This window comes from Typha angustifolia, chromosome 10, assembly GCF_048772165.1.
Source record: "Typha angustifolia cultivar Huaian chromosome 10, ASM4877216v1, whole genome shotgun sequence".
Classification (NCBI taxonomy): domain Eukaryota; kingdom Viridiplantae; phylum Streptophyta; class Magnoliopsida; order Poales; family Typhaceae; genus Typha; species Typha angustifolia.
In genome coordinates this window covers 10,130,178-10,158,093 of record NC_133248.1, presented here as the reverse complement: position 1 = coordinate 10,158,093, position 27,916 = coordinate 10,130,178, and the positions used below count along the sequence as shown (strand labels likewise).

General features: G+C 37.1%; 3 protein-coding genes across 9 annotated transcripts; 1 reads left to right on the top strand and 2 right to left on the bottom strand.

Moving 5' to 3' along the window:
* Window positions 1-347: 347 nt before the first annotated feature.
* Window positions 348-4,750, bottom strand: LOC140768552 (uncharacterized). 4 transcript variants are annotated; one of them, XR_012105774.1, is made up of 7 exons: window positions 4,592-4,749; window positions 4,412-4,489; window positions 4,165-4,309; window positions 3,637-4,085; window positions 3,294-3,534; window positions 1,280-2,729; window positions 348-803 (listed from the first exon to the last, which is right to left on the bottom strand). XR_012105774.1 is itself a non-coding variant. In XM_073108873.1 (5 exons), the coding sequence occupies exons 2-5, from the start codon at window positions 4,270-4,272 to the stop codon at window positions 1,554-1,556; spliced, it is 1,974 nt and encodes a 657-aa protein (XP_072964974.1). In that variant the 5' UTR covers window positions 4,273-4,309; window positions 4,592-4,750; the 3' UTR covers window positions 348-1,553. The 4 variants fall into 4 exon arrangements, 1 of the variants encoding a protein (XP_072964974.1); XR_012105772.1 differs by lacking the exon at window positions 4,412-4,489 and having other exon boundaries at window positions 4,592-4,750; XR_012105773.1 differs by lacking the exon at window positions 4,412-4,489 and having other exon boundaries at window positions 348-785; window positions 4,592-4,750.
* Window positions 4,751-5,423: 673 nt separating this feature from the next.
* On the top strand, window positions 5,424-17,888 carry LOC140768176 (protein GLUTELIN PRECURSOR ACCUMULATION 3). 4 transcript variants are annotated; one of them, XR_012105718.1, is made up of 17 exons: window positions 5,424-5,537; window positions 5,617-5,714; window positions 6,196-6,334; window positions 6,425-6,453; window positions 6,955-7,051; window positions 7,138-7,193; window positions 7,303-7,410; window positions 7,942-7,998; window positions 9,352-9,443; window positions 9,522-9,606; window positions 10,339-10,491; window positions 11,723-11,820; window positions 11,989-12,168; window positions 12,247-12,347; window positions 13,073-13,163; window positions 14,542-14,674; window positions 17,870-17,888. XR_012105718.1 is itself a non-coding variant. In XM_073108340.1 (16 exons), the coding sequence occupies exons 1-16, from the start codon at window positions 5,479-5,481 to the stop codon at window positions 14,599-14,601; spliced, it is 1,503 nt and encodes a 500-aa protein (XP_072964441.1). In that variant the 5' UTR covers window positions 5,424-5,478; the 3' UTR covers window positions 14,602-15,167. The 4 variants fall into 4 exon arrangements, 1 of the variants encoding a protein (XP_072964441.1); XR_012105717.1 differs by lacking the exon at window positions 17,870-17,888 and adding an exon at window positions 17,389-17,607; XR_012105716.1 differs by lacking the exon at window positions 17,870-17,888 and adding an exon at window positions 14,876-15,167.
* LOC140768175 (pleiotropic drug resistance protein 2-like) lies at window positions 15,648-26,772 on the bottom strand. The gene is made up of 20 exons (XM_073108339.1): window positions 26,529-26,772; window positions 26,315-26,435; window positions 26,143-26,225; window positions 25,765-25,849; window positions 25,352-25,642; window positions 25,178-25,268; window positions 23,754-24,654; window positions 23,456-23,616; window positions 23,165-23,268; window positions 22,715-22,880; window positions 22,554-22,631; window positions 22,045-22,190; window positions 20,894-21,226; window positions 19,646-19,936; window positions 19,478-19,561; window positions 18,598-18,731; window positions 18,288-18,515; window positions 17,904-18,075; window positions 16,924-17,178; window positions 15,648-16,838 (listed from the first exon to the last, which is right to left on the bottom strand). The coding sequence occupies exons 1-20, from the start codon at window positions 26,621-26,623 to the stop codon at window positions 16,566-16,568; spliced, it is 4,092 nt and encodes a 1,363-aa protein (XP_072964440.1). The 5' UTR covers window positions 26,624-26,772; the 3' UTR covers window positions 15,648-16,565.
* Between the last annotated feature and the right edge of the window lie 1,144 nt (window positions 26,773-27,916).

The window sequence follows — 27,916 nt, the reverse complement described above, 5'->3', positions numbered from 1 at the left end:
CTCTTCGTCTTATCCCATGCATCCAATCCGTACGCCCATGCAAAAAAAAAAAAAAATAAAATAAAAGATAAAAAGAAAAGCCTATCTGATGAGCCAAAAGCTTTGACAGCTAACCCGGCATTACTACAACAACAACAACCAACGACAACTACTACTACTACTCGCTTATTCGTCACGACGTGCTTCGTCACACCTCCACAGTGTTTGTTCATCGTACAAGTGTACAATAGACATTTAACTCGTTCATCGTGTACTACAGACCCTGCACGTTTCTTAGCTGCCATACACCGTAGGAGAAAACAGTACGTCCTAACTTTTATGGAACTATTGGGAATTGAAGACAGATCAACCAAACAAACACTATATATATATATACGGATTTGACGAGATTGACTGCAGAAGAACGACAATTGTAAGACCGTCTTATGCATCAAGATGTTCGATGACTACTACACCAAAGACATCAACAGCTAGCTGATAAACTATGCCAGAATTAAAACCTTTCCGCAATTTTAGGGCAGACAGATATATAGATTAGAATTGGGCCTATCCTCGCGACTGTCTTTAGTTACATATCCAACCCAGATGCGATGCATAAGGTTTTGGGCATGGTGGCCATGATGAATTCCTCCGTGGCGTATGATGACAGACATAACACACAGCAGGGCAAAGAGAGCCGTGCGCAGCACTGGTTGTGATGATAAATGCCGGACTGTGAAGTGATGATGTGGCAAGCAGCAGGGCAGAGTTTAATGATGTTTGGCATAGTAATTTAATTGCTAATTCTGTTGCAGTTGAAAACTCTGCAGTGGTTAGACGGAGAAAAGTTGGAGCAGAGAGCAAGAATATTAAAGCGTATAAATGAGATAAACAGGCAGGTGGTAAATTTTGTAATAATGTCGCTGAAACATTAGTTATGGTAATAATGGCAGTAGATGATGACAAAATGGATACAGATGTCGATGGTGTTAGGTCTCTCTGGAAACCACTTTTTCTCTAGACGATGATTAATTTTTTTTTTAATCTATCATAGAAGTGAAAGTAATTTGCATTATAACAACATTACTAGAGATTTCTACTTGACCAGATAGTTATAAATCATTGACACTGAGGTAGCTTTAAGTTTAGTACATGAATGAAAGTTGTTATTTATCCCTATTCAGCAGAATATAGACATGAAACAGAAGAGCATCGAATTTTCTTATGTTGAGAGAATGCAAGAGTAAATGTAAACCTACAATGCATCTTGATCAGGGCAAAATAGTAGTAGTGTTTGTACCTGGTTTCTATGGAACCACAGCTTAGATGATCTTGTATTCCAAGAAACATAGAGCACAAGCAGAATAGACATCTTGAATTTCTGATCTTTAAGGAAGCACCGACAGAGTGAGGATTCATTTATATATGTTGTAGAAGAGCAGAAAACTTCACATATACACCATTGTATAAACTTGTACAAACCCAGCTTCTAGAATTGATATAGACCGACACTGTCAAATAAATCTGTGAAAATGACATAATAACAAAAGAGTAAGGCATCCTGAATGCTTTCGCTATAACATCCGCTTATCAGATAGAGTGCTATCGCGACCATAGAAGGAGAACAGATCTCCATCAGGCATTCCATTTCTTAAATCTGCATAACTTTTCGAAATTCCACTAGGTATGTGAGCTCTGTCCATCGCCATCATATCTGAGGAAGTTGGGTTATACCTGCTTGAAGGAGGCATTTGCATAACAGAAACTTGGGGATCAAAATTCTGCCTCCCTATGTATAATCCATTTCCAGCTTCAACAGGCAAAGAAGTTGTCCGGCGGTGATTAATGGAATCATTGGCAAATTTAATATGACCCAAATTTAGTCCTGAATCATGGATCGCACCAACTGAGAATTGGGCCTTGGGAAATGAGTCTGTTGGTAATCTAAACAAGGCAGAAGAACCAACAGGAGTATTCAAGGTATCAGTAGATTTCGCCAAAGCATGAGATTCCCTTTGTGCTGCTATAGCCAGAGTATCTTGACATGGTGACGGTGACTTATCGAGTTTCTCTCTTAATGATATCTTAGCACGTTGCAGTGCTTCCAAGACACCTCCCAAGCTGCTACTCGGTGTTTGATACAGTTGCATCTGGAGGTGTCTTTCTGCATTATTCTGAAAACCCGATGAGCCCCATGTAGAGGCTTTGCTGGCAGATGTATCAGTCAAAGTTCTCCCCATTGATGCTGTATGCAGAATACCATGTCTACTTGGGTGTAGATCTAAATTATTGCTAGAACCACTTTCAGAGTTTTCATACAATGGGAATCGATTATGCTTCTGTGGGCTAGTATCATTGCTTCCTTTTGTCGAAGGATTTGATTTGCCAAGATTAGAAGCATTTTGTTTAATGGCTATTTCGCTGTACTTTTGATCCAACAAGCCATCCCTCATAACGTGGTAATTATTTCCGGTTGGAGTCATTATTGCATCCGTAGGAGCAAGACCATCAGAAAGCACTACAAGGGCTCCTTCATGACTTCCATTAGTATTCTCTTGACTTGTACGTCGTGGTGTTTCAACTGAATTAAGAGGACCTTCAGTTGCTGGATCCTTGGTAATGGACAGATTTTCAGTGCTTGATTTTGCCTCCTCTTCAGAACATGACTTTTCACACAAAAGCTCAACAGCTTCCTTGGATTCAAAACCATTTTCAGCAAGATAAGGCTGGTTTCCTATCTGAAAATAACCCTGGAGATTGGGATCAAAAGTATATCCAAGCTCATTAGTAAATCAAAATAAAGCTTGCAAAAACGTGTAGAGTGAAGGGAAGTTCTATTTTAGATGCATGGTTAAATGACATCTAATGTAGAGTATGTTTGTAAAGCAGTCCCAAGAGAACAAAGAAGTAATTTTGCTGTTCTTTCTGTTCATTGTATCTTATGAGAAGACTTGCTCCTCAAAGATCATACTGAAAGGATAATATACAGTTTAAAATTATCCAGATGTTCAAAACTCAATTTCAGAAGAGCAGGTTATCCAATTAGTATCTAGTAGTTCTATTTAACTAGACAAACGATGACCTGCTAATGCAACAAATATTGGCAAAACAGAAAAGTACAGCTATAGACCTCTTCTAAGAGACCGTCAAATCTGTGTATGACATTCAATCAGTATCGGTTTCATATGCATCAAGTAGTAAGTTTCATAGAACATCGCTTGTCATATATATAGCTTACTATGGTCTTACAACATCTTTCCAAGATTAAAGAAGAAAGATCAATATCCTGGTTGTAACAAAAGATGCATGCATACCGTGGTTGAGCTATTAGTCTCATTGTATTTCTTTTCCCACTCTTTCTGAGCATTTTCTTCCGCTTCATACTGGCCAATGAGCTGAGCCTGCTGCTCCAGGACTCTCTTCATCTCTTCATCCTTCTCATCTCCAGTTGTGTTATAACATGCATCAGCTTCTGCGTTCTGATCATCAATAGAACATGACTCGTCTTTGGAAACTTCTAATTCGCGCTTGTTTCCCTCAACATTGGCTGTTGATCTGTCAACACAAAAAAGCAAAAGAAAAAGGAAAGGTTATAAATGAAGCCACACCAACAAGATACATGTAACTGCACATAAAGAGGATCTTGAAGAGCAATACTGCAAATCTTTGCGTTTTATTTTGCGGCATGACTTTCCCAACTGGTACTTTGGAGAAGATTCAGATGTGAACAAGAAACTGCTTCTTCTCTGTCTTTGCCTGTAATGCTTTGACTTTTGCTTTCTATGAGAATCAGGACTGCCAATGTGGCTTTTCCATGATAAGCTCCCTGCTTGAGCCGACGAGGCTCCAATCTCCGACCCTGATAAAGCATCCTCAACTTCACTCCTCTCTACCTTTGAGACGGTCGAAATTTCATCTCCTTTAGAAGTGATCTCACACCCTTCCACAACACCCGGGCCTTCGTCTTGATCATAAGTCGAATCGGTTGCATCAGAAAGATCCCCAATACCTTGTGATTCGAGAATATCAAGAACCTCAACTGTTGCCTTCTCTGCTTTCTTCCTTTGGATAGTCACAATCCTGAGCTGTTCCTCCAACTCCACAACCTAAACCAACAATATTCATACAAATCAATACAATACCCACATTAAACAAACTAAATCGACAATTGAATTGACTGCTGACCCTTTTAGCCAATTGATCAGCTCTCTCCCTGGCTGCCCTTGAAACTGATCTTTCCGAAAGTAACCTAGCTCGCAAGAAATCGATGGTCATTGCAGTTGAATCACCCATACTGATCTCTATCCCCGTCTCCCTCTAATTCAAGATCCTAAGCAACAAGTGAAACGAGTAAGTGAAATAAGAAACTTTCGACCCTAAGTTGTGCCGCAAAAGATCGTATTTTCCCTGAGATTTTCCCATGCCCAACTACCTTGAATTCGGCGAAAGCAACATCAAAAGCAAATCTTTTAGTTCAATAGCTGCATAGTTATTTACTACCTCGCCAACTCTAACAACAAATAAAAGAAGGAAATAAAAAAGAAAAGAAAAAGAACACTGCAACCCAGCAGAAACAAAACCAAACCAAGATCTGATGACAGAACCAACTCACCGAGATCCTAATTTCGACCAAGAATTAGTAGGCGACGCGCATAAGGTATGGAATTTGAAGCTAAGAGATCCACCTCCGACCACTCTGGATCTGAGTGAAAAAATCGAGAGAGGCGAAGAGTCTCCGCGGTTTATGGCGTAAGGATTAAGCCGAATACTTTCTCACTCTAATAATAATAAAAAAAGATCTTTTTTTACCCATCCTGCAACGGTCACGTGATATGTTGCCGTGTGAGTTGTGAGGAAGGTGGAACGTGCTACAAAACAGCGTCAGTAGTCAAGTACGCCAAGTCAACGGCGATGTGTCCTACTCCGACCAAACCCACCGCTTGGAAAATGATCAAATGAAGCGAGTTTAGACTAATCTATTGTAGCCTATGCTTGGTCACGGCCAAGTGCCAAACTTGGAATGCATGCAGGAAGAAAACGGTCAACGCACAACGCTTGTGCATATAGCTTCAACATCAACTTTTAACCTTTTAGGTGTCACGGGATAGTGGGATACATTAATTCGAAGGTTGAATATATATTTGACCCTTAAGAAAATTATCTTATTACTTTGTTTTTATATTATTATGTCTCCCTTACATTTAATTAGGTTACCATTGTTAGGTTTCTTCAAATATAATAGGGTTATTTAAATTATTTCAGTATATCTGACGATGATGATTATAGTTATACAATAAAGCTCAAAAGTTTTAATAGAGGATGTAGTTTTAAGTGATACATTTATATTTCTCTTTTGTAATTTAGTAAAGCTAAGGTAACTGCTGGCTTTCATGCGTTGGGCCTTCTTCCCACCGGCCCAACTCGTCGTCAACTACCAAAACAAAACAAGAGTTGAGAATCCTAAAGAGAGAGGGGAGAGAGAGAGAGAGAGAGAGAGAGATGCATTGGGTGAAAGCCGAATCCTCCGATTTTGGAGGAAATCTTCCCCTCCCTCGAAGGTATGATTCCTCTCATCCGTCTTCTTCTTCTTCTTCTTCTCTTCTCTTCCCTTCTCCTCCTTACCTACTTCGATCGCAGTGGACACACGGCCGTAAACGTCGGCAAATCGAAGCTGGTCTTCTTCGGAGGCTTCGCTGACAAGAGATTCCTCGACGATGTCGCCGTCTATGACATCGGTACTCACCCTTCTCTTGTGAATTCCGGAACGTTTCCCGTTGATCTCAGGCTAACTACTTCTGTCAATTTCTTACGTTCTTGTTCTGCATCGGAAACTGATATTGTCTTAGAAATTTTGAGGGTCGATTTGGTCATGTGGGCTTCTCCACCGCCTCGCTCTAAATATTTCCTATTAATTCTTGGTTCGACTGGGGTCAGGTCATAAAGATTGGTTCGCCTTGATTGCTTTTGAATGTACGACATGCACCTGGAAATACCTATACGTGTATGATAGATAACTAAATGCGGCTATTTTGTTGAATTGTTCGATGTATAGCTACAAATTCGATAGTTCAGTTACATGTCAAACCCGTAAAGATGTCATCTATTATGGAATACTTAAACCATGTAAAGACTAAATCGATATCTGTGTCATTTTATTATGGGCTGTTGTCTTTGATAGGTGTTTGTCTGAGTGATTAACTGTTGTTCATGTTGCAGAAAATAAGCTGTGGTATACTCCTGAGTGCACTGGTAATGGTTCCGATGGACAAGTGGGTCCAAGTCCAAGAGCATTTCATGTTGCTGTTGCAATTGACTGTCACATGTTCATTTTTGGTGGCCGTTCTGGAAATAAGAGGTGTGTTTATATTCTCTAAATTTTGGGAATTGCATACCTTAGAAGAAAATTTTACTTTACTATTTCACAAAGTAATATTTAATTTTTCAGATTGGGTGACTTCTGGATGCTGGATACAGGTGAGCCATATTTCTGTTCTTTAGTTTTATTGGTTTAGATCTTTTCTTGTCTATCTGTTTTGGAAGTACAAGTTTTTGGCAGCATACCATGATTCTGTTAAGAGCTTTCTTTTGTTCTTGTTCTATGGTTGCAAAAAACACTATGTCCGATTGTACATTCTGCACAGTATCAGTTGGCTGACAATATGCTATTGTTCTTTATGTCAGTAACTAGTTCTACTGTTGATCTTCTGTTCTTGTTCCTTACTTTAATACTTGTCTCTATCATGCATTTATTCTGAGTTGTCAGTCACAAATTTGATTCTTTTTTATGTTCTCACATGCTTGATTATGTGAATTTACATATGCTTGCTTGTTGAAGCAACCCAATTCTTTTTGTTCATTTAGTAATCTGCATGTTCATATGCTCCCTTCCATCAACATCAGATCTATACATAAAGTATGTTTGTGACTATGGTGGTTCTTTTAACTGTCACCGTGATGGTGATGTTCTCCTTCCAGATATATGGCAATGGTCAGAGCTAACCAGCTTTGGTGATTTACCATCACCACGGGAGTTTTCTGCTGCTTCGGCTATTGGAAACAGAAGAATCATTATGTAGGAACCTGCTTAATTAAATTGAATCGGTTGTCATTAGGTGTCTGTGCAAAACTATTAATTTAATGTTTATGTATTTTATGCAGGTATGGTGGTTGGGATGGTAAAAAGTGGCTTTCGGATGTTTATATCTTGGATACAAGTGAGTTCATGTTCTTTTTTCTTCCTTATGCTAAAATACTATTTTGTGTAAGGTTCAGAATTTACTAAAACAATTTGATCTTTGTTTGTTGGCTGACTGTTTTAAACAGTATCACTTGAGTGGACAGAATTATCAGTTTCCGGAACAGTGCCATCTCCAAGATGTGGACATTCAGCAACCATGGTTGAGAAACGATTGCTCATATTTGGTGGTAGAGGTATAGTAATAATATCACGCCTTAGTTGTCATGTTTCTCTCAAGTAGTCTCAACTTCATGTATAACATAGGAACCTTTTTTTTTTCCTTAGATCTGCTTTTGGTTTTATGTCTCCTCACTAGTATGACTTTTGTTCTAAACTCAATGCCAGAGCACTTAGGAACAAACATTTGCATGAAAAACTACTGACTAATCATTTCAGTTGTTTTTCCATTAAGTTCAAGTAGCCATTTAGCATGGCTCTGCTTTGGCTAGTTCTTCTCTAGTCATTTTTTGTCTACTGTTGTTCATGCAGCAAAACAGTGTTTCATTTTCGTTTTCCATTTTCACTAGAAGTTGCACAATTGTAATTGTTAATGAATATAGATTTATGTGGTTTCACTAGTTGATTTTCTGCATTTCCAGACTCAATGATCTGCATAAGAAAAGCAGCTTAGTTTATATATATATGGCATGCAAATTAATGGCTTCAATTACACAATGATGCTGTTTGTATGCAGTTATGTACTTACACATTTAAATTTCTGATAGGAGGAGGTGGACCCATAATGGGTGATTTATGGGCTTTAAAGGGTCTCATAGAAGAAGGTAACTATTCCTAGTTGTTAGTGTACATACTCCGTAATTTGACAAATTTGCAGTGAACCATGCTTCCGTATGAAATATGAAAAAAAGAGGACATGTTAGACCTGCCATCTGCGAAATCTGATTTTGGTAGGCCTTATACGAGAAATGTGCTAGTAACGATTACGCTTTATATAGTGCTTCTGTTTGATTACTTGATCACATGAATCATGATTACAACTCGGAATATTGTCAATTAGAAATGAGATAAAGCTATTTGCTGCTTGTACCTCCTCATCTGTATATAGGGTTGAAAATGGGTCGGATTAATTTGACTCGACCCGCTATTTGACTTGATACAGATCGGATTTGAATAAAAAATTCCTACTCGATCTAGATACGGATTCAAATAGGGGTATGATTTAAAAAAAAAAAACCCGAATACAGATTCGAATACGGGTCAAATATAATTTCCATATACAGATACGGACATCGGATATCCGCTTATCCATATTTTTTTAAATGAATTATAGTTTTTAGTTTGTTTATTTAAATGTCAAATATTAATATTATTACTAATGATGTGTTCTATATTGTTTGTAGATATTAATTTTACTAATTTTATATGTAGTGGCATGCAATAACTTTTTTTTTTTGAAACTCTTAATATTTTGTGTCAATTATCTCTAAATGAAAGGTTATAATTCATTTAAAATTCGATCTATATCCATTTAACATTCAATTCTCTATTTGAAAATTATCCGTATATGTTTAGTTAGGATATGATTTTAAATTTTACTATCCTTCCAATAGTTGTATCTGAATTCGTTCCGGATAAAAAATATCGATTCAAATATGGGTTAAGCGCTATCCGATTCGTATCCGATCCATTTTCACCCCTATCTGTATGACATTTAGGTCGCCAGATATGTATGTTATATTGTTATATACTTGTTTGCACCTACTTTCTTTTGCTCTTCAAAAGAAGACGGAAAAGTTTCTACATATTTATGATACAATGTTTTGAATTTATTGGAAGGAGAACTTTAATTACAATTAATAAAGGATGATCAGGAATCTTCAGTTCAGATCATACAGTTTAGACTATGTTATTACTGATTCACTAGTGATATATTGTAAATACTAAATAGACTACCTATGTTTAGCAGTTTATCAATCTATCATGTTTTTTCCTTCTCAAGGGTTTATGTATTAATGTTCAGTATTCTGCATATCTCATGGATGAAAATGTCAGATGTAATAGAGATTTTTACCTATATTAGCTACAATAATTCATTAAATAATCACTTTTGTATTGGCTAATTTTTTTATTACTTGGTATTTAACTGGGTCCGCATTTCATCTTAATTGTCAAAGAGAATGAGACACCAGGGTGGACTCAGTTGAGGCTTCCAGGTCAACCTCCTTCTGCAAGGTGTGGTCATACAATAACTTCTGGAGGGCATAATGTATGTCAATTTGAATATCCGCTCACATAATTCCTTCATCTTGTTGTTCATATGCTCATTTAACATTGTTCCTGTCAGCTATTGCTATTTGGTGGGCATGGAACTGGAGGTTGGCTGAGTAGATATGACATATACCACAATGACTGCATTATTTTGGACAGGGGTGAGATTTGACTGTACAATGCATATTTGAAATAAATCAATGGTATTGATGGTAAAGGGACCTTCCACATGCTCTGTTGTATACACTGAATATACTCTTTTGTTACCTGGTTATTTGTAAAGATGTTCTGCACTTTTTTCTTATTTTAACTGTCACAAATATCACAGCCTCATTGTTCCAGTTATCATGGCTAGACTGATATAGTGAAATAATCATGGGACTGAGGATTGTGCAATAGTGGCTGTTTTTCACTTTTCTGAAATGTGCTACATTGAACTTGTCATATGTTGCATCTTAGCCAGGAATTATTCATGTAATATTTATTTTCCTTTTTATTAAAAATGTGTCTGTAATTAGGTGAATTTTTTTCGCCATCCAGGTGTTTAACTTTTTATTGTACATACTTCCTTTTTAACCTTTTCCAGCTCATTGATCTTCTGTCTTATTTGGTAAATACAATTTTGCATTCATCTCTTGGTGCCATCCTTGCTATTTATTTGCTTTTGAAGTGATATTTCGTGAGCTTGACGGTAATGTTAATTTTAGTCTGAATAGCTTGTGAAAGCCTTGGTGCCATCCTTGTTATTTATTTGCTTCTGAAGTGATATTTCATTTATCTTGATGGTAGTTAGTAATATTACTTTAGTGTGAATAGCTTGTGAAGTTCTTAATTGTCTAAGGTTACAGTTTTTTTTATACTTGTACACTGTTCACTCATTTCGTGCATTTCAGTCTCTGTTCAGTGGAAGCGGCTTCCTACAAACAATGAACCTCCTTCTCCTCGTGCATATCACTCCATGAATTGCATTGGTGCTCGCTATCTTCTATTTGGTGGTTTCGATGGGAAATCCACCTTTGGTGATTTGTGGTGGCTAGTTCCAGAAGGTATTTACAATGTTACAGTGCAGTAGAGTGATATTTACTCCATTGCTACCACATAGTTATGCCGTCTCTGTTACAGAAACCATTTTGAAATGTAGGGAAGAGAAATGAATACTTTCTGAAAGATTTTTTGTCCTATGAGCCATTTCTGCTTGATAATAACAATAATAAAAATCTAATACAAATCACTAAGCAAGTTGAGTAGTCCGGACTCTAGAATTAAATATTCAAGCTGAACAGTGATTTCTTTGAACAATGAGAATGGTGTATTTGACTTGTCTACGACAAGGTTAGCACTGTAGTGGATATTTTTGTATGGCTTCTTCTAATTAAGGATAATAAGATTTCACTGCTTTGTGATTTTTCAGTGATGAAGTGAATGCTTATCTATTTCTTACTATCATGTAAGTGAAAAGCAACCCTATAAGCATGGTAACTCAATACTCTAGTTGTTCATACTAGGTGATGCTCATCGGATACTCTAGTATGCTCTGGATACTTCCTTTAGACATATGGACGTATAAAAGTAGAATATGATACTTTGTTGAGCCCTACAAAAACTAGTCAAGTTAAAGGAGACCGCGGCCTTTCAATTCCAGTTAGACTAGGAATGTTCTATCTGGGATGAGTGTTAATAGAATTTTCATGGAGCACACTAGTATATAGGGTGCGCTAAATGGATTTCATTCTATAATGTTCTATAGAGTGTGCTTGTTTTTGCTTCTTAATAATTTTAGTCATATTAGGACTTAGGAGTAGTTTGTTATCAACTTTTAATTTTCCATAACAAATAAATTGAACATGTGCTTGATTATATATATGTTAGAACAACAATTTATTAAGTATGTAAAGTAGAAGTGCATGCTCACACATGCAGGTATTTAGCATATCTATATATCTATATATATATATCCTTGTCTTGCAAAGTTTGCCTGCAGTACCAACAGATATCATTCCTGCTATTCTAGCGTAGCTATGACTCTGTATTCTGTTGAGATTTAGAACTTTACATGTTAAAATGCTACCTTTGGATGATTGAACTGACAGGCTTTTTTTTAATTTGTTCTTTCCAATTTCGCTTCATTTTTCATTTTAGACCTAGATCACTATTTTCGACATCAAGCTGTTTCGGTTTTTCATCTTGGTGAAACGAAGATAGTTTTTCTAAAAGAAAGTTAGAAACCTGGTGATAATTCTGTTTGTTTCATTAATTTTCACATCATTGCTTGTGCAGATGATCCTATTGCAAAGCGATTACAGTTGACATCTAATATTCCTCTGGAAAGTGAACCTGTTATGAGTTCAGGTGGTTCACCACAGTCTGTGCTAAAGGTAGGGAAGGATACTGCAAAATGCAATCTGGAATTAGTTAGAAATATACACTATGCACGTCTGAGCTATTGTTGGTTTAGTGTGGATCCTACCAAAAAGAAAGATGAAAGCAACATATGCAGACTGCATAATATAATATGGTCTAACAAAAGTTTGCCTCTCTTGCAGGAAGATCAACCTGAGGAGTCTTCAATTATAGAGTTACAAAAGAGATTGGGGATTTCAATTTCTTATACTAAATCTCAAGTAAATCTTGTCGATGAAATGGATGACAAGGAACTTCTGGAGTTGTCATCGAGGTTTGCTGGAGAATCTTTACCTACTGGGGACCAAATCACATGCATTCAGGTATTTCTTGGTCCTCTACAATTCAACATTCTTGTATTACTCATAATTTGCAATTTCTATATTTTTGTTGAAGCACAGGCACTTCGTGACCACTGGAAAAAATCTCCAGCAAGTTCAGTACAGCTCCAAGAGCTAGGCCCATTGTTCCGAGATTATCAGCGTCTAATAATTCATCGCCTGTAAGCTCTACTTCTGCTGTATTTTCATAACCATGGTGTGTTCTCTTCTTTTTAAAATACTGTCACAAATGTTAGTTGTGGAAACTTTAGTATGAAACAGAGAGATTGACTGCTTCCAACTTTATGCAGTTTCCTTGTTCTGTAGCTTGATTGTTAACTCAGTACGTAATTTAGCATTAACTTGAAGGTTCTTTTAAAACTGGACTGGCTTTCATCATGATAGCGAAGCCTTCCATAGGGATTATATTTTTTGTTTTTGAAATCAGAACAATGATTGTAGTACATTAGCAAATTCTTTTTTTTTTTTTTTGGCATAATGGTTTGAGTTCACAAACTAAATCTGCTGGACTTACATTGTTACATGAAATGATTGCATAGGCTTATCATTTTTTTAGATTTGGAAATTAGATGTTCTCCTAAAGTCATACCAATCTGATAATTTGGAAATTATATGTTCTACCTAAAGTCATATTGATCTGATACTTTCATATTTTTCTCCACTGGGATTGTACGACTGTTGGATTGCATTCATTTCAAAAGGAAATTGGTCTAATATTATCTTACTTGTTCATGATCTCTTCTCTAGCCTGAAAGCTGAATTTTTTTTCTCCTACTATTTGTCCTGATGTATGTTAAAAAAAAGTTGCCTCTTTACTCATATGAAATAGTTTTCTTCTCATAGATCTTGGTCATGATATTTTTTCAGATTTTTTTTTTTCCAACAGAGGAAGTTCTATCTCTAATTCACCATCTACACCACCCATTCACCTTGAACAGGAGGTTCACCGTTTTTTCCATTTGAAAAGTGCTTCCCAGGTATGTATACTATTAAGCTGGTACTACCATTTTCTTTCACTTCTCAAGCCAGTTGCATTTGCTAAGTGATATTAACATTTACAAGACAGGTAAAAAGCATGTTGTCACCATATATTCAGACCATGACCTCTTTGCTCATTAGTAGCAATATCACTTATATGACGATATGATCTTCAAGTTTTTTTTAGATAATACAGGAGGCTGTAGACCACTTGCACTTCTACATTCATCTTTCCAGTTAACTCGATTGACTACCATACTTTTATGCCCTTATAATTTGTAGTAGTCAGATGCTACTTTTTTCTGGTACTAGTAAGTAATCTTATTCAAGCTTAGACCACTCTTCAAAGGTTTGATTTAACGTAACGGTAGATTTCACACAACTAGGAATGAAAACGGATCGAATAGTGCTCAACCTACATCTGGATCCATATTTTTACTTCGGATATGGATTCAGATAGCAAAATTTTAAAACCATATCTTAACTAAACAGATACAGATAATTTTTTGGATAGAAGATCGGATCTTAAACGGATATTGATCAAATTTTAAATAAATTATAATTTTTTATTTAGACATAATTAACACAAAAATATTAAGAGTTTCACAAAAAATTAATCTTTTGTATGTCAAATATATATAAAATTAGAAAAATTAATCTCTAAAAATAATATATAACACATCATTAGTAATAATATCAATATTCACTATTTAAATAAACAAACTAAAAACTATAAATCATTCAAAAATATATGTGAGTAAACGGATATTAGATATCCGATATCTGCATCCGAATCCGAATCCGAAAATTATATCTGACTCGTATCTGAATCCGTATCCGAATCTGATCCGAGTCTGGTTGGATAGCGGGTCGGGTCGGAGTTAATCCAACCCGTTTTCACCCCTACACAACCAATCTAAGTGGTATTATTCTATCTAGTTAGGTCAACAGTACATATCAAATTATCAATAGACACTGAGGGTGTATTCTTTTAAATATTTTCTACTAGTCTGTCTTATACAACATCTGGTTACTTATACTTCTGTTATATCTTGTGCTGGATTATTACATTTATTTTCGTTTTGCTTTTATATAGAGATGAATAGTTGAAATTTGTTCCTGTATCCATTCCCAAATAGTTGTCAAGAAGGTGGTATTATTTGATATTTCTGCTACTGCAATTCCGTAAAACTTTTTTTTCCATTGATGTCTGGTTTTATGTAGGAAATGACATGCCTCTCATGTAAACTTGCCTCATGTGCTCTGCACAGGCCCTTGTTATATTCCAGTGACTTTAATTGAATGAAGTAACATATTATATGACTGATAGCCAGAGGGTAATGTTTGTTCCCTTTGCTCTGTGATGAACTTTCTCAGTTACGTATGGATGACATTCCAAACTTGCTGAATGAGTACAAAAAGCTAATCTCAAATTGAGGAGAGGACCACATGATTTTTGATTCTGAGGTTCACCGCAAGGTTGGTTTACCTTGGCTGAATGATTTTTCAGGTAAAGAATTTAATTCATCTTCATATTGTTCAATGATAATTTATCCTCTGTATGTAAATTGAACACGTATCGGTTAAAAAAACCTTCTGTGGACTCCATGGGGAACTCTGCGCTGTGCGGTGGAAATATCAATATCACTTCCACGTAATACCACTTCTGTATTTTGTTAGATTCATTCTAACGATACTTCTGTATTGACAGTTGGTTCAAGAAAAGTCCAAAAGCTACTAGCATGTAAAATTAGCACAAAGAGAAGTAATTGGAGGTGCATAGGTAGATTGTAGATTAACCTTGGTGCTTTCCAAGTTGTAATCTGTTGGGCCTATTAAAGAATCCGTTGTATTTACTTCAACAAGAGCATATGGCCCACAACAATGTATGCACAATGGCTGAAAAGTCTGGACCAATGAAGCTATAGACATTACCCCAGGTGTCTGTATAACAATATGGTGTTTTCCGATTGACTAAAGTTTGGCAGTTAGTTCAACGGTAATGTTGACTATAAATGTTTATGTTAGCTTATTTGAAGCTTGGATGGCTGTCAGCACTTGCCGTGCCGAGCGCTGACGTCGTGCCATGCGAGGTGTCGACAGCACCCTCGAAAACCAACTGGGACAGGCTCTAAAATGGCTGCAAGGACGTTGGATGACTGCGACAGTCGAAGAAAGGTAGGGCGTCGATTGGCCCCTTCACTTGAAGAAGAAAATCTATTTCGAACGGATTGTGAGTAAATTACTCATGATCCGCTTTGAGCATATCGCTATAAGTGGGATCTACTTAGGTGGATTTAACTAATTTAAGTTCGATCCAGCGGATCTATAAAACCACTGAAGCGGGTTTTAGTAGACAATCCTTTTTCAGCATCTTTCTTCTCGGATAGAAGAGCAGCTTTTAGGGTACGTTGTACACGAAGAGGCAGAAAATCTCGACAGTGGCGATGCCGCGGAACTATTAAGGTGTGTAATAAGCTTCTTCCTCCCTTTTTTTTTATTATTATTATTTTTTTAATATTTATCCTTTCTCATCGTCGTCGTCTGCGGTGTCAGCCTGCGTGCTTACATCACGTCCATCTTTGATTTGAGGTTATCATTTGCTAGTTTTGTGGTCTACACTTAGAGTGGAGTATCGATCACTCTCTTTTTATTTATTTATTTATTCTCTCTTGATACGGGTTTGACTTGATGTTGCAGCATTTTCTTCTTACCCAGAAAAGCCCGTAGATATAAATTTCATTCAATTCTTAAAAATGGCCTGATACATTAATGTAAGTGGATAGAAATACATGAGGAAGTTTAAATACATAGACGCGAAGACCTAAGATTTAGGAAAAGATCCCGATCAAAACATACCACGAAAATAAACAAAAACACTGAATAATAAGAGGTCTAACATCCTCTGTCGTCGGCGATGGGGAAGGGAAGAGGCCGCGTGCACATGGAGTAGCTGCAGTAGGCGGCAAAATGGAAGCAGTTGCGTCGGCGGCGACGCTGGCGCGACTGCGGTCATCGCCTAGGAGGGAGCGGCGAGGAGTGACTGCAGTCAACAGCGAGGGAACCCCGGCGGGCGGACAATGGCAACGAGGGAGGCGGCAGACAACGGGGGACGGTCTACATTAACGGCGAAGAAAAGAAATAAAAAAACATGACAGACATAGAGAGATGGAAGATACAGGCCAGGCGGATGATGACAGACGAGGGAAAGGACGGCGGCGGCGAACGAGGGGACTGCGGCTGCAGGCGGCAAGGGAGGGGACGACGACGGCGACAGCGAGAGAGAGAGACGGATGAAGCCGAAAAGGGCAAAGAAAAAAGAGAAGCGAGTGAAGTTTAGAAGGAAGAGAGGAGGAGGGGAAAGGGAAGAGTAAAGGAGAGGGAGAAGGTCTCTCCTCTTCCTATCGCTTCTGGAAGTTCAAATACTTGATAGCATAGGCAAAGGTAAAGAAGAAGACGAGGACGAAGGCTAGGTGAACTAGAACCACGTAATTGACTAAGCCACAATCAAAACCTAGGTTTTGACTAAGGAACTCATTTACTGTTAAAGTAGGTGGTGCACCAGGAATAGTGACAAGGTTCTCCAAGTCCGCTAGTTGTGATACTACAATCCCATATATACTCCAAGCAGCAGGATCTAACCAATAGTACCACCTCCACCATATTGGAATATCCTGGAATTAAAAAAAAAATGATTGTGTTAGCCCTCAAAAGTTAGAAAGAAGGGTAAACCCACGTACTTATGTGTTAATTGCATACTGGTCTTGTGATGAGGAATCCTGAGAACAAGTTCCAGATTGAGTAGAAAAAGGAGGACACCACGCCAGCAATCTGATAGTTGGGAGTCAATGCTACTGCCATCATACCATACATAGTGAAGTAGGTAAAGCACATGAACATGAAGTAGAGGAAATAGAGGAACTTGCCAACTCGCCAACTGAAGCCGATCAGAGAGAAAAGGAGCAGGCTATAAGCCAATGTCTGAATAGCAATGTAGATGATCTCAACGCTGACCTGCAAATACAAGAATCTATTTTGTTACCTGGCTCTGGCAAAGAGATTGAAAAACTTTCATATCAAATGGGATATGTCTAAGTGAAATATAAATCTTAAACCGTGTCCATTGGGTCCTTTTCTAGACAACGATCTCAATATTGTTTTGAATTAGATTACTTTTGATAGCAGGTTGCAACTAGAGATGTTTTTAACCGGCTGTTACTGCAGGATCTACAGAGTATACTGAATACCAAACATGAGCACCTGCAGATGTACTCACTTTTACCAAGAACATCTCTCTCCAGCCGCTTAAAACATTGGAAAGCTATCAGAATATACATAAATTGTTGTGCTATTTCTTTTTTATTTTGCTTTCTCGTATTTCCTCTAACTCTATAAAACTAGGTAGTTGTTGCATCAAATTATCTTCCAATAAAATAATTACACTTAAGTGAAGAACAATGACGCAGTGGATATACATATAACCATACTTAGCACTCGATCTTGTACTATTGCTAGCATATTTTATGCAATGAGAACTTCCAACTAAGACATGACAATATAGAAACTCTTGATCAGTCAAGGTTGAACAGTTAAAGTACAATAAATCATATACTTTGCAGATTCACAAAGGTCCTGTGAAACATCTATAATAGACTAAGAAACTAGCCAAACTAACTACGACCAGTTCGTGTATATATATATGCAGCTCACTTGTATAAATGAAAGAGTTGCGGATTTACTTGAGCAAACGCATAGGCTAATGGAGAGTACATCCCAGCTGCTTTTTCACGGTAGAAGACTGTCCTCTCAAAATCCACAACAGGCTGGACTGTGAGGGCATTGGAGCATCCCAGGAAGAAAACAGAAGAATAAATTGCTCCAAGTAGGTTAAGCAGGTCCTGTTGCGTGCTTCTGTTTATGAAGCAAAGAAAATTTAAGCATTACTAGATAAGCATTCTGGTGTTCTGCAACTCTCTTCATTTGGAGATTTAACTTTATTTGCTACTTATTCTCTTTCAGACTACGGTGGTGTTGCATCATATAAAGTTGTTTGTTCAATTGTTTCTATATAATACTTTTGGCTAGCAATACTGATGAAGATGAAATAGACCGTCACAACGTACGTCTTTTCTGCCTTCCTCCAAAACATGGTCCCAAACAGAATACCGATGACGATGGTCATGCAGAACCGGACAGCATTATATTGTGGGTTCCTCCAATAAGACCAGCGTTGTTTCCAGAAGTTAGCAATATACTGAGTAGTGAAGCTCTGGGAATATTTGGTTGGAAATGAAAGATCCTTGGAGCCTGGGGCAGGAATGCTGAACGCCTTAATGAGGTCCTGATTTGTTCTGAGCCGCATTTGAGAAAAAAACAGAAGTTTAAATGACGCCAGTACAAATTTGTTTCTGAAAATTTAGCCTATTCACTTACTGGTAAAGTGGAGAGTGAGCATAAACTTCAGAAAAATCCAGGTTCAGGCTAGCCTCAACTGAAGAGGAAGTTATCTCCAGCATCCATGTTGCAGGGTTATAACCTTCAGTTATTTTTGGAACGCGAGGAATTTCCTATTGAACAAGTGTCTTGGTGAGTTGCAAATAGATCAACTTAAGCTTTCGTATTAGGAAAATATTAACTAATCAACTGAGGCAACTGCCAGATGCTGCTGCGGCTGCTGCTGCTGCTCTCTCTCTCTCTCTCTGCTAGGATGCTGCTGTAAGCTGTGAAAGGAGTTCGCAGAAATGCTTAAAGTCTTAAACTGGAATGTGACAGATGTGTCACTACCAGAGCAGGGAAGCAAGCATAACAATAGGAGACAAAAGTAGGAGAGAAAATGTGAGGCCTACTGCTGATACAAAGATGCTTCTAAAAACCTACTTTACAAGTAGGTTGAGAGAAGCAAAGAAGTAACTTCTCTACCTTAAACCCAGCATAGACAGGCGAGGAAGTGACTCCCAATTAGTCTTGAATGTTAAGTTATTAGGTGATGTTTTAGTTAGGATAAAACCCAAACCCAGTTTGTGGCTTTGTGCTACCCTTGTAGATGGAGCCACTTACTTTCCATAGATTCAGGTATAACTTATTTAAAAAACGGTATAATTAAGTAATATGAAAATAAATCTATAATTAAATTCATTAGGTCCTGCTTTTCCTCTCCACAAACTTCCACAGTAACAAAACTTAAAAGCAATGCCATATGTGGAGAAAACAAGGAATTCTGATTACCAGAACTGCACTACGTGTTTTGACACAGAATAAGGTTAAATTCCTCGATTGTCATTGTCATTAATGCGTGTAGGGATATAAAACTCACCTCAAAATATTCTATAAGTTTGTGTGATTGGCGACCAAGGGCTCCAGCATATATGACTTGTCCCCCCTTCTTCATCAAGAGAAGCTGGATGCAGGATGGTGTTATGCTATAGAAGAACAGTATCTAGTCGAATATGATTGTACTAGAAATCAAGTTTAGGAGCAAGACCTCATCAAAAGATTCAAATATATCAATACTTGGTTGATGGATAGTGCACACTACAGTCCGTCCGGTATTCACAGTATTTCTCACTGTCCGCATAACAATAGCTGCAGATCTAGCATCAAGGCCAGATGTTGGCTCATCCATGAAGATAATTGATGGATTTGCTACCAGTTCTACAGCAATTGTAAGCCTCTTTCTCCGCTCGGATGATAAACCATCAACGCCCGGACGACCAACCAGAGCATCTCTCAGTGCATTGAGCTCAACCAACTCCATAACCTCCTTAACAAACATCTGTAGCATGCGAAAGAAACTTCACTTTGATCAGATAAAGGATAAGGGTGATAGATAGATTCCAAGTGCTTTTAGCATTCCTTGACATAGCAACAAATATCCAAATTTAAACATTTTCTCAAAAAAACCATCCAAATTTAAGCATCATTAGAACCTAGGATTAATTACTGGATTCAATATGAATAGAGAGAGGACTCAAGTAAAAACATTAAGAAAGCAAAGGTAAGATGTCTACAAAAAGAAAGTTGCATGCCTCATACTAAAACAGAAAGATATTATTCTCTCTATAAACTGCTTGAGAATGAAAATATATCTACAATGGGGCTGACGCTAGTACCTAATGAAGGAACGAAGTGAGCAAGAGCTACATCACGGATCTAGCCGATGTGATAGGCAAAAATAAAAACCTTCTAATAGGCACCTAGTTCATGGTGTACCAAATCAATTCACTAAACAAGATCGCCAGCAATTTTACAGTATCATTTACAAGGTGAAGCACGGATTGCCGAATCCAGAGATCATACACAAACAGTCAAGGAAGAAGTAGTCAAGTACTATCACAGAAAAAGGGTGACTCAGCAAGGCATTGCATGACCTTACTAGTCTTTAGACTGGTGAAGCTTTTATACCACTTATCAGGATCTAGTCATAATGATGATGATATTTGTAAACAATAATTTAGTTAGTCCTACCTATGGATCATGTAGAGAATTGTAACGCACACCTTGAAAGTTTAAGTTGACACAATTAGAAAGACAATCTTAGGGAGAAAACTAGAATTAACATGGTCCAGAAAATAACCGAAGATGACAATTTTTTCCACATTGAGGTTATGGACTGAATCATGTGATAAGAACAGAAAAGAAATAGTGCTTCAGTGATCTGTTCTCAATCCGTTGTTCTAGATAATTTGTAAGTTTAATAGCACAAGGGAAGAAATCAAGGATTAATCACAACCTTTCTTGTTTTCTCGTCTATCTCTGTGGCGAGACGCAACCAGGCTGAATACACAAGAGATTCATGAACAGTAAGATTTGGAGAATGAATATCATTCTGTTCACAGTAACCACTAACACGAGCAAATGTTTCCTGCCTTTTAGGATAACCAGAAATCCAAATATCTCCTTCAATATATCCACCGGTCTTCCTTCCAGCCAGTACATCCATTAATGTAGTTTTTCCAGCTCCAGTGACACCAACTAATGCTGTAAGAACACCTGGTCTGAAAGCACCACTGACTTCAGAGAGTAGTTGCAGACGATTTTGCTCTATTCCTTGGCTCTTCATTTCCTGAAAAAAGAATAGGATAGTATTATTCAGCATAAACATTTTTCTTCATGATGAAAACCTGGATAGGTGAAAAATTGAGCATCTAAGCAGAAAAAACTTCCTTGTTTTCGTTCATATAGTTAAAGCATATTACTTTTAATTGAAGGGCTTCATCTTGAAAAGGAAGGAAGGGTTAAATAAGAATGAGAATCAACATGACATTGATCTTACTAAACTCGCATTCTACTTTTGGAAAACCAAATATTAAATGTGAAGATAAACTGGTCATATGAGGTTATTTAGAATTTCTGAAGAAAGAATAGATATGCATAATACTGAACATAGACAGCTAGAAAGCAAGAAACGGAGATTAGTCAAAGGACTTTAATGATCTAATGCTTTAGGTAAATTATTTCTCTTCATTCTTTTGGAATACTGGAAGTGTGGAAAAGAGAGTTTTTCCTATTAAAAAGGGTTGATCTGTTAAAATGTTAATCAGGTCTATTTAACAAAATGAATAATCTATAGCCACATCAAACCTAGACATTTCAAGAACCAAGTAATAGCTGACAGAACTCTTGAACCTATTTATTAGCATTGAGCCACACTAAACTGCAGATTTAAAGTTACAATCCTCAATCACATGGTAGCCTATTTTATGATACAGGTAAGAAGTGTATCAGAATATAAGACGAGAAATTCCAGATCAAAATGTACACCAATTGGCACTTTAATTTTCTTATGCAAATTCAGAAACTTCTCACTTTTCCACACTTTATTTCCACTAGCTATAGAAAGTTGAAAACACTGCATTATATTTCCCGAATGACATAACTAACCACAGGCATATCGACATAGTAATTCACATGATTGAAAGCAAGAGAAAGTGGCTGGAATGGCAAAACCATTCCTCTTCTAGCTGCACCATTTTTGCCCATATCTACATCAGTATTGTTTCTTCCCACAGCCCCAGCTACACCTGCAACTGAGAAAATAAGTAGTAGTTGAATGTAGTATTCACAATTGGGAATAACAATGATAGAAATGATTGGTTTGAAACCCTAAATATCCTGCAAAGATTGACAGCTAAAGAAAAAAATGACTCTTCAATGGAACAGCCAGGTCAGCGACCGATCTAGTTAGATATTTAGCTCCAGAGACATATCGATCAAATACTGATACTAGCTCCAGCAACCAATCTAGTAATAAAAACTTCTTTCACTGAAATCATTAAACATTTTATTTGAAGTGAAAATTTGTAATATTGTGGTTGAATGCTAATAGGTACGAAATATGATACAAGCTAATTTTGACACAGAAAAGGAATTAAGTAAATACATAATCCAACCTGAAATAACCGGTGTACTAGATGCTGTACTTTTCTTTTTGTCTTCCTCGGCTATGGTAGTTTGTGCACTTTCAATAGCTATGAATGTAGAAAAATAGTTAATATCAGCACCTTACTCAGGCATCTGAAATATGGAATGAGATAGAAAAGTTGTGACCTACGATTCAAGTATGTTAGTGCCATTATAAAAAGCACATTGAACAGAATCGAGAACCCCACAAGAGCTCCTATAGCAATCCAGTACCAGTATCCATCGACGAACAAGCCTCTAGATCTAAGAATTGCCTTTCCTACTGTTGGCGCATCAATGTTTTTGTCATAATTTGGCTGCAGGGATATTAATAAAGAGCACGTCAATATAAGCATGTAGGTTATGATTGAGGATGCAAGATTGCAGATCAAACTGCCAAACTACCAATGTTTAGCATGGTAGAAGATAGAGAAAGTTCATTTGGAATGAAAAATGTAGATTTTATCATTCTTCAATAGGGGAATATTTTACTATATAAAAATTAAAAATGTGTTGCAATTTTGCATAGGTTAAGCTTGTGAAATAACCTTTTATTTTAATTCAAGTTTAAATAGAAGTAGGTAATAAGAAAAGAAATTACCGCGCCCCATCTTGGATCAAGGAACTCATTTATTGCTATAGCATTCTGGCCATACATCATAGGAGAAATCCAGTATGCCCATATCCACCATGGTTGAATGTCATCTGCTTGCACAAAGTAATAATGAAGCAGATAATAATCCATCAATGAGTTACTATTTAGTGCTAAGGATATAACAGAAATTTAATTCAAAAAATGAGAAACTCAAAATAAAATGATCCTTAAGTACACAATAGAAAAGAGCATCATGTGGAGGAACTTAAATGAGGATTTCACAAAATATAGTATTACCTTTGGAGATAACAAATCCACTAAGGCAAAACACAACAAGTAGAAGAAACATTCCAATTGTATTGGATATAACCATTGTTCTTCCAACTGAACCAATTAAGCGAAACAGAGAAAGAGACATTTGATGAACAAAGAAGTATGCCAGTAACTGACGAAAGAACCTACAAAGTTAGAAAAAATATCAGCATTTAAGCTAACAAAATATAGCTTAATATCATCACAAACTGCTGTAGATTGTGGAAATTCATCTGATACATTGGCCAGTGAAAGACCATAATGACAAAATATGGGAACTTACCGGCCTGCAGAAGGTGCAAAACCTATCACATAATAAGTAAGAATTGTCCATATTCCAGATTCCAGGAGTGAAAGAGGAATCTTAAGGATCCAATATGACAATCCATACGCCCAAGGAGGGAAAAACAATAAATCTCTTTGTTTGTAGAATACTGGGAGTTTCATCACTGTCAATGAGAGCTCTGCAAGTCCGTTAAACATGACATTGAGTAAACTGAAAAATAATGCACCAACGAACTTATTGCCATCAGGAATAATTCCACAGTGCATCTCTGTTCTAAAAAAAACAGTCATGCATATAAGTGACAGGATAGTTATTTGACTAGTCTTAAATATGTAGACAAATGAGTTGCGTTTCATCAGCAACCACTCCCTTGATGTTGTTGCCTTGAGGAGCTCCCAGTTAGAAAGGTCATATTTCTCTGTTATCAATGCAGCAGGATGGGCTTTGGATTTATCATATGGAATTTTAAGATCTTCCATTAGCTGGCACCCTATGCGAAATGACTTGAAATATTGTGCAAACTCTCCGACTGAGATATACCGGTAAGGTTGGGTCATATTGACCCAGTATTGCCCTTGATCCTTTTTTGAAATTACCTCTTGAAGAAAGTCCGCAACTCCTTTCCTTTCAGGACATCTGAAACCAACAGACTCGAAGAACTCAAGGATGTTCTCACGAGGACCATGGTAAACTACTTGTCCCTCAGAAAATAATATGACATCATCAAAAAGATTAAACGTCTCTGGGGCGGGCTGAAGAAGAGAGATCATAACTGTTCCATCCATGACATGAACCATCTGCCATATGAACTTAACAATCTGAAAGGTGGTAGAACTGTCTAGTCCAGTTGATATTTCATCCATGAATAGTGCCCTTGCAGGTCCAGCCAACATTTCTCCTGCAACAGCAAATTTCAGGGCTTACAATTAATATGATCGACAAGGATCATAAAGAAATAAGACTCTATAAGTTTAGAGACAAGCTATGCCAAACATCACCAAAATAAACCTGAAATGGAGTTACAAACTTGAAGTGCAGGTTAAAGCGCCATGCTTATTCATAGGTCAAACTCATTCTTCTTGGATCATTTAACTTTGGCATTTTAGAAGAGCAATGACTTTACCAAGATAAAATAGGAAGTGAAATGACAATAGTTCAAAGTAAGGTTACTTTGCACTGACAAATATATCAGCGTCGCGTATCTGCAGAAACAAGAAACACCATGGAACAGTGGGCATTGAAATTGTGCTTCATGAATCAAGAAATTTTCACAAAAACAATGAACACATCCCTATCTTCCATAGAGAGATAGGACTTTATGGTCAGCCTAAATGCCTAGCATATTTTTCTACTAACTTCCTGAAGTTAATAATGTATTCTCTCCTACAATATGCGGACTCCACACTACACAAATATCATACCAGTTGTCACACGCTTCTTTTCTCCCCCAGAGATTCCCCTCCTCATCACATCACCCACTTGAATGTCTGCACAGATATCCAGACCAAGCATCTGTCCAATTTTTCAACTAATGAGAATTGCTAATCACCATAAAGAAAGAAAAAACTTCTATATGCTCAGTGTCAAATCTGAACCTTGAGAATATAATCTGTCCCGATATTGGTTTTCTGCCCTTCCATTGCTGTTGCTTTCATGAAAGCATCAATTTCAGGATCTGGTTTAATGCCCGCATATCTCTCTCGTCTCGACAGTTCAGACAGCATCTCATATCTGTTACCCACTCCTAGACACCTTCCAGAGAAATCCAGGGTTTCTCGAACCGTCATCTCACCATTGAGGAGATCATACTGACTAATGTATGCACTAGTTCTCTGGGGGTAAAACTCTGATAATTCATGACCACAGTATGTGATTCTACCAGAAACCTGATAACAAGTTATGTGATCATCATGTAACATGCATAGGCATGCAATATTTTTCACTTATATACATCATAATCAGAAAGACTTGTGTTCAGGTACGGCTGACAAAGGCACAGTGCACGCACCCTTAGATTTTTGTCAAACTTTCCTGCCAAGGCCATCATCAGTGTCGACTTCCCTGATGCTTGAGGTCCAAGAAGCAGGGTCATCCTGAAATGAGTTGAATGTAAAACTTTTACTAACGCAATTCACGAATAATGTCTGAAAATCCATTCTTCTACAATCATATAAAAACCATCCTCTATACCTCATCTTAAGAACAGACAAAATTGGGAAAAATACTGACAACTTACACCCATCAGATTAACTAACGGTTAACGTGCAACATATTAGCAGAGTATCAGTAAGTCGTGTTTCTATCATGCTATGAAATTTTAACGGTTCCTCCTTGAGATTTATTTTCACATGCAATATAAGAAATAAAAATAGGATGTCAAAAACACCTTGATGGCCTCAGGATCCCACTCACATCATCAACTATCTTGATAGTTTTTTTCTTGGAAGAAAGCAAACTGCCAATAATACCCTGAAATATATCATCGGCAAGAGTCACAAATACAAAAGAAGAAGGAACGAAAACATTTCTGGAACAACAATATAACAAAAAAGATTCACCTCTGCAAAATTAATTGAGGCATTCCACAGAGTAGGAAGCGCGCGGCTTCCAACGTAAGCATCCGCCTCGATCGACAAATTCTCATACCGTACCTCAACGGTAGGGAGTTCAAGTCCAACCCTATTCCCGTCAACGCATCCAATTCACGTCCCAAGAAAAAAAACAAAGGCAAATAGTAAAGGAAATTTTCGAATAACATTGCTATACTAGTACCGATCTATGCGTTGTCTGAGGCGTTTGAGGAACTTCTCGTTGTCCTTCTCGACCACCTTAAAGATCTTATCGAGCAACACCTTGCGTTCTTTCATCCCAAGCTTGTCTAGAACGATCCCGCTGTTCGTTAATTTCCCGGCGTCTTCATTGCCTTCGGCGTCGCCGGTCACTTGGCGGATGATGCCTGCCCGTCTGAGGTTCTCCTCCTCATCGCTCTCCTCGGTGGACTCTCGGAAGCTCGACGTCACCCAGATCGGGCGGCTGCTGCCGGAGCCGATGATGAGGTCGTCCGCCATGGATGGAGTTGATAGTCTTGAAATAAGAGGAGGCGGGAGAGTTAAATACAGAGACGGAGAGCATCCGAAGAGAGGGAAATTATTGAGAGAGAATGATTCAATTCAACCAATTAGTTATTAAAAAGAATTTTTATCTATTACTAAATAAAATGGTATATAAGATATGTTATATATGTGACTAAAATTTAACTATTTTTTATTCTTTATTCTTCTAAATTATAACTGCTAAGAGAGAAATGAAACATAACTAATCTATCCTTATATTATTTAATATTATTAAATTAAAAGAGGTACCAAAAAAATTAATAGTTCTTTACATTCTTTTTTTAAGTAAACTCCCACGTTTATGTAGTTAGACAAAGCCTATGAAAGCTGTTTGGCGGAGAGTATATATATATACTTAATTTAATAGAAATGGGTCACGTTTTAGTTTTCGAGTGGGAATTAGCCGAAAAAGACCGAACAAAGGACATGCGCAACGAATAGAAATAATAGAGATCGTAACGCAGAATCACGGTATATATAACCTTATATAACCTGTGACATGTGAAATGGTTTCAAAAATTTATGTGTCATGAAATTGAGAGATCTAAATATAATAATTGTTGGAAAGAATATGAAAAAAAGAATATAAAAAACACGAGTTTCCATCTTAATAAGGTCACTAAACAGATCTCAGCGGCCATGCTCTTTCTTGCACGCAACGTTAATGACCATATAGTACAACTTCAACAGCAACTTCAATAGTAACAAGAACAGTCTATAATCTGTATGCACACTCAGTACGTAGGTCCCCAAACCACCGGCGAGAATCTCCAACAGAGAGATACATATATATAGAGGGGTAAAAACAGATCGGATACTTATTAGATAGTGCACAGTTCATATTAGGATCCGTATTTATAATTTTTGGATAAAATATCGGATCTTAAACGGATATTGATTAAATTTAAAATAATTATCATATTTTATTTAAATATAATTAATAGAAAATTATTAAGAGTTTTACGATAAATAATTTTTTTATATGTCAAATATATAAAATTAAAGAAATTAATCTCTATAAATAATATATAATGTATTATTATTATT

Coding starts and splice junctions, on each gene's coding strand:
- LOC140768552 (XM_073108873.1), bottom strand. CDS start 4,272: ATGGGTGATTCAACTGCAATGACCATCGATTTCTTGCGAGCTAGGTTA. Junction 4,086..4,164: donor CTGATCAATTGGCTAAAAGG/GTCAGCAGTCAA, acceptor TTGTTGGTTTAG/GTTGTGGAGTTGGAGGAACA. Junction 3,535..3,636: donor ATAAAACGCAAAGATTTGCA/GTATTGCTCTTC, acceptor TTGTGTTGACAG/ATCAACAGCCAATGTTGAGG.
- LOC140768175 (XM_073108339.1), bottom strand. CDS start 26,623: ATGAAAGAACGCAAGGTGTTGCTCGATAAGATCTTTAAGGTGGTCGAG. Junction 23,269..23,455: donor TGGATTTGTTATCTCCAAAG/GTAATACTATAT, acceptor TTGTGCAAGCAG/ATGACATTCAACCATGGTGG. Junction 22,632..22,714: donor GGCACTAACATACTTGAATC/GTAGGTCACAAC, acceptor CTACATTCATAG/CTATTGAAAGTGCACAAACT.
- LOC140768176 (XM_073108340.1), top strand. CDS start 5,479: ATGCATTGGGTGAAAGCCGAATCCTCCGATTTTGGAGGAAATCTTCCC. Junction 5,715..6,195: donor TGTCGCCGTCTATGACATCG/GTACTCACCCTT, acceptor TTCATGTTGCAG/AAAATAAGCTGTGGTATACT. Junction 6,454..6,954: donor CTTCTGGATGCTGGATACAG/GTGAGCCATATT, acceptor TTCTCCTTCCAG/ATATATGGCAATGGTCAGAG.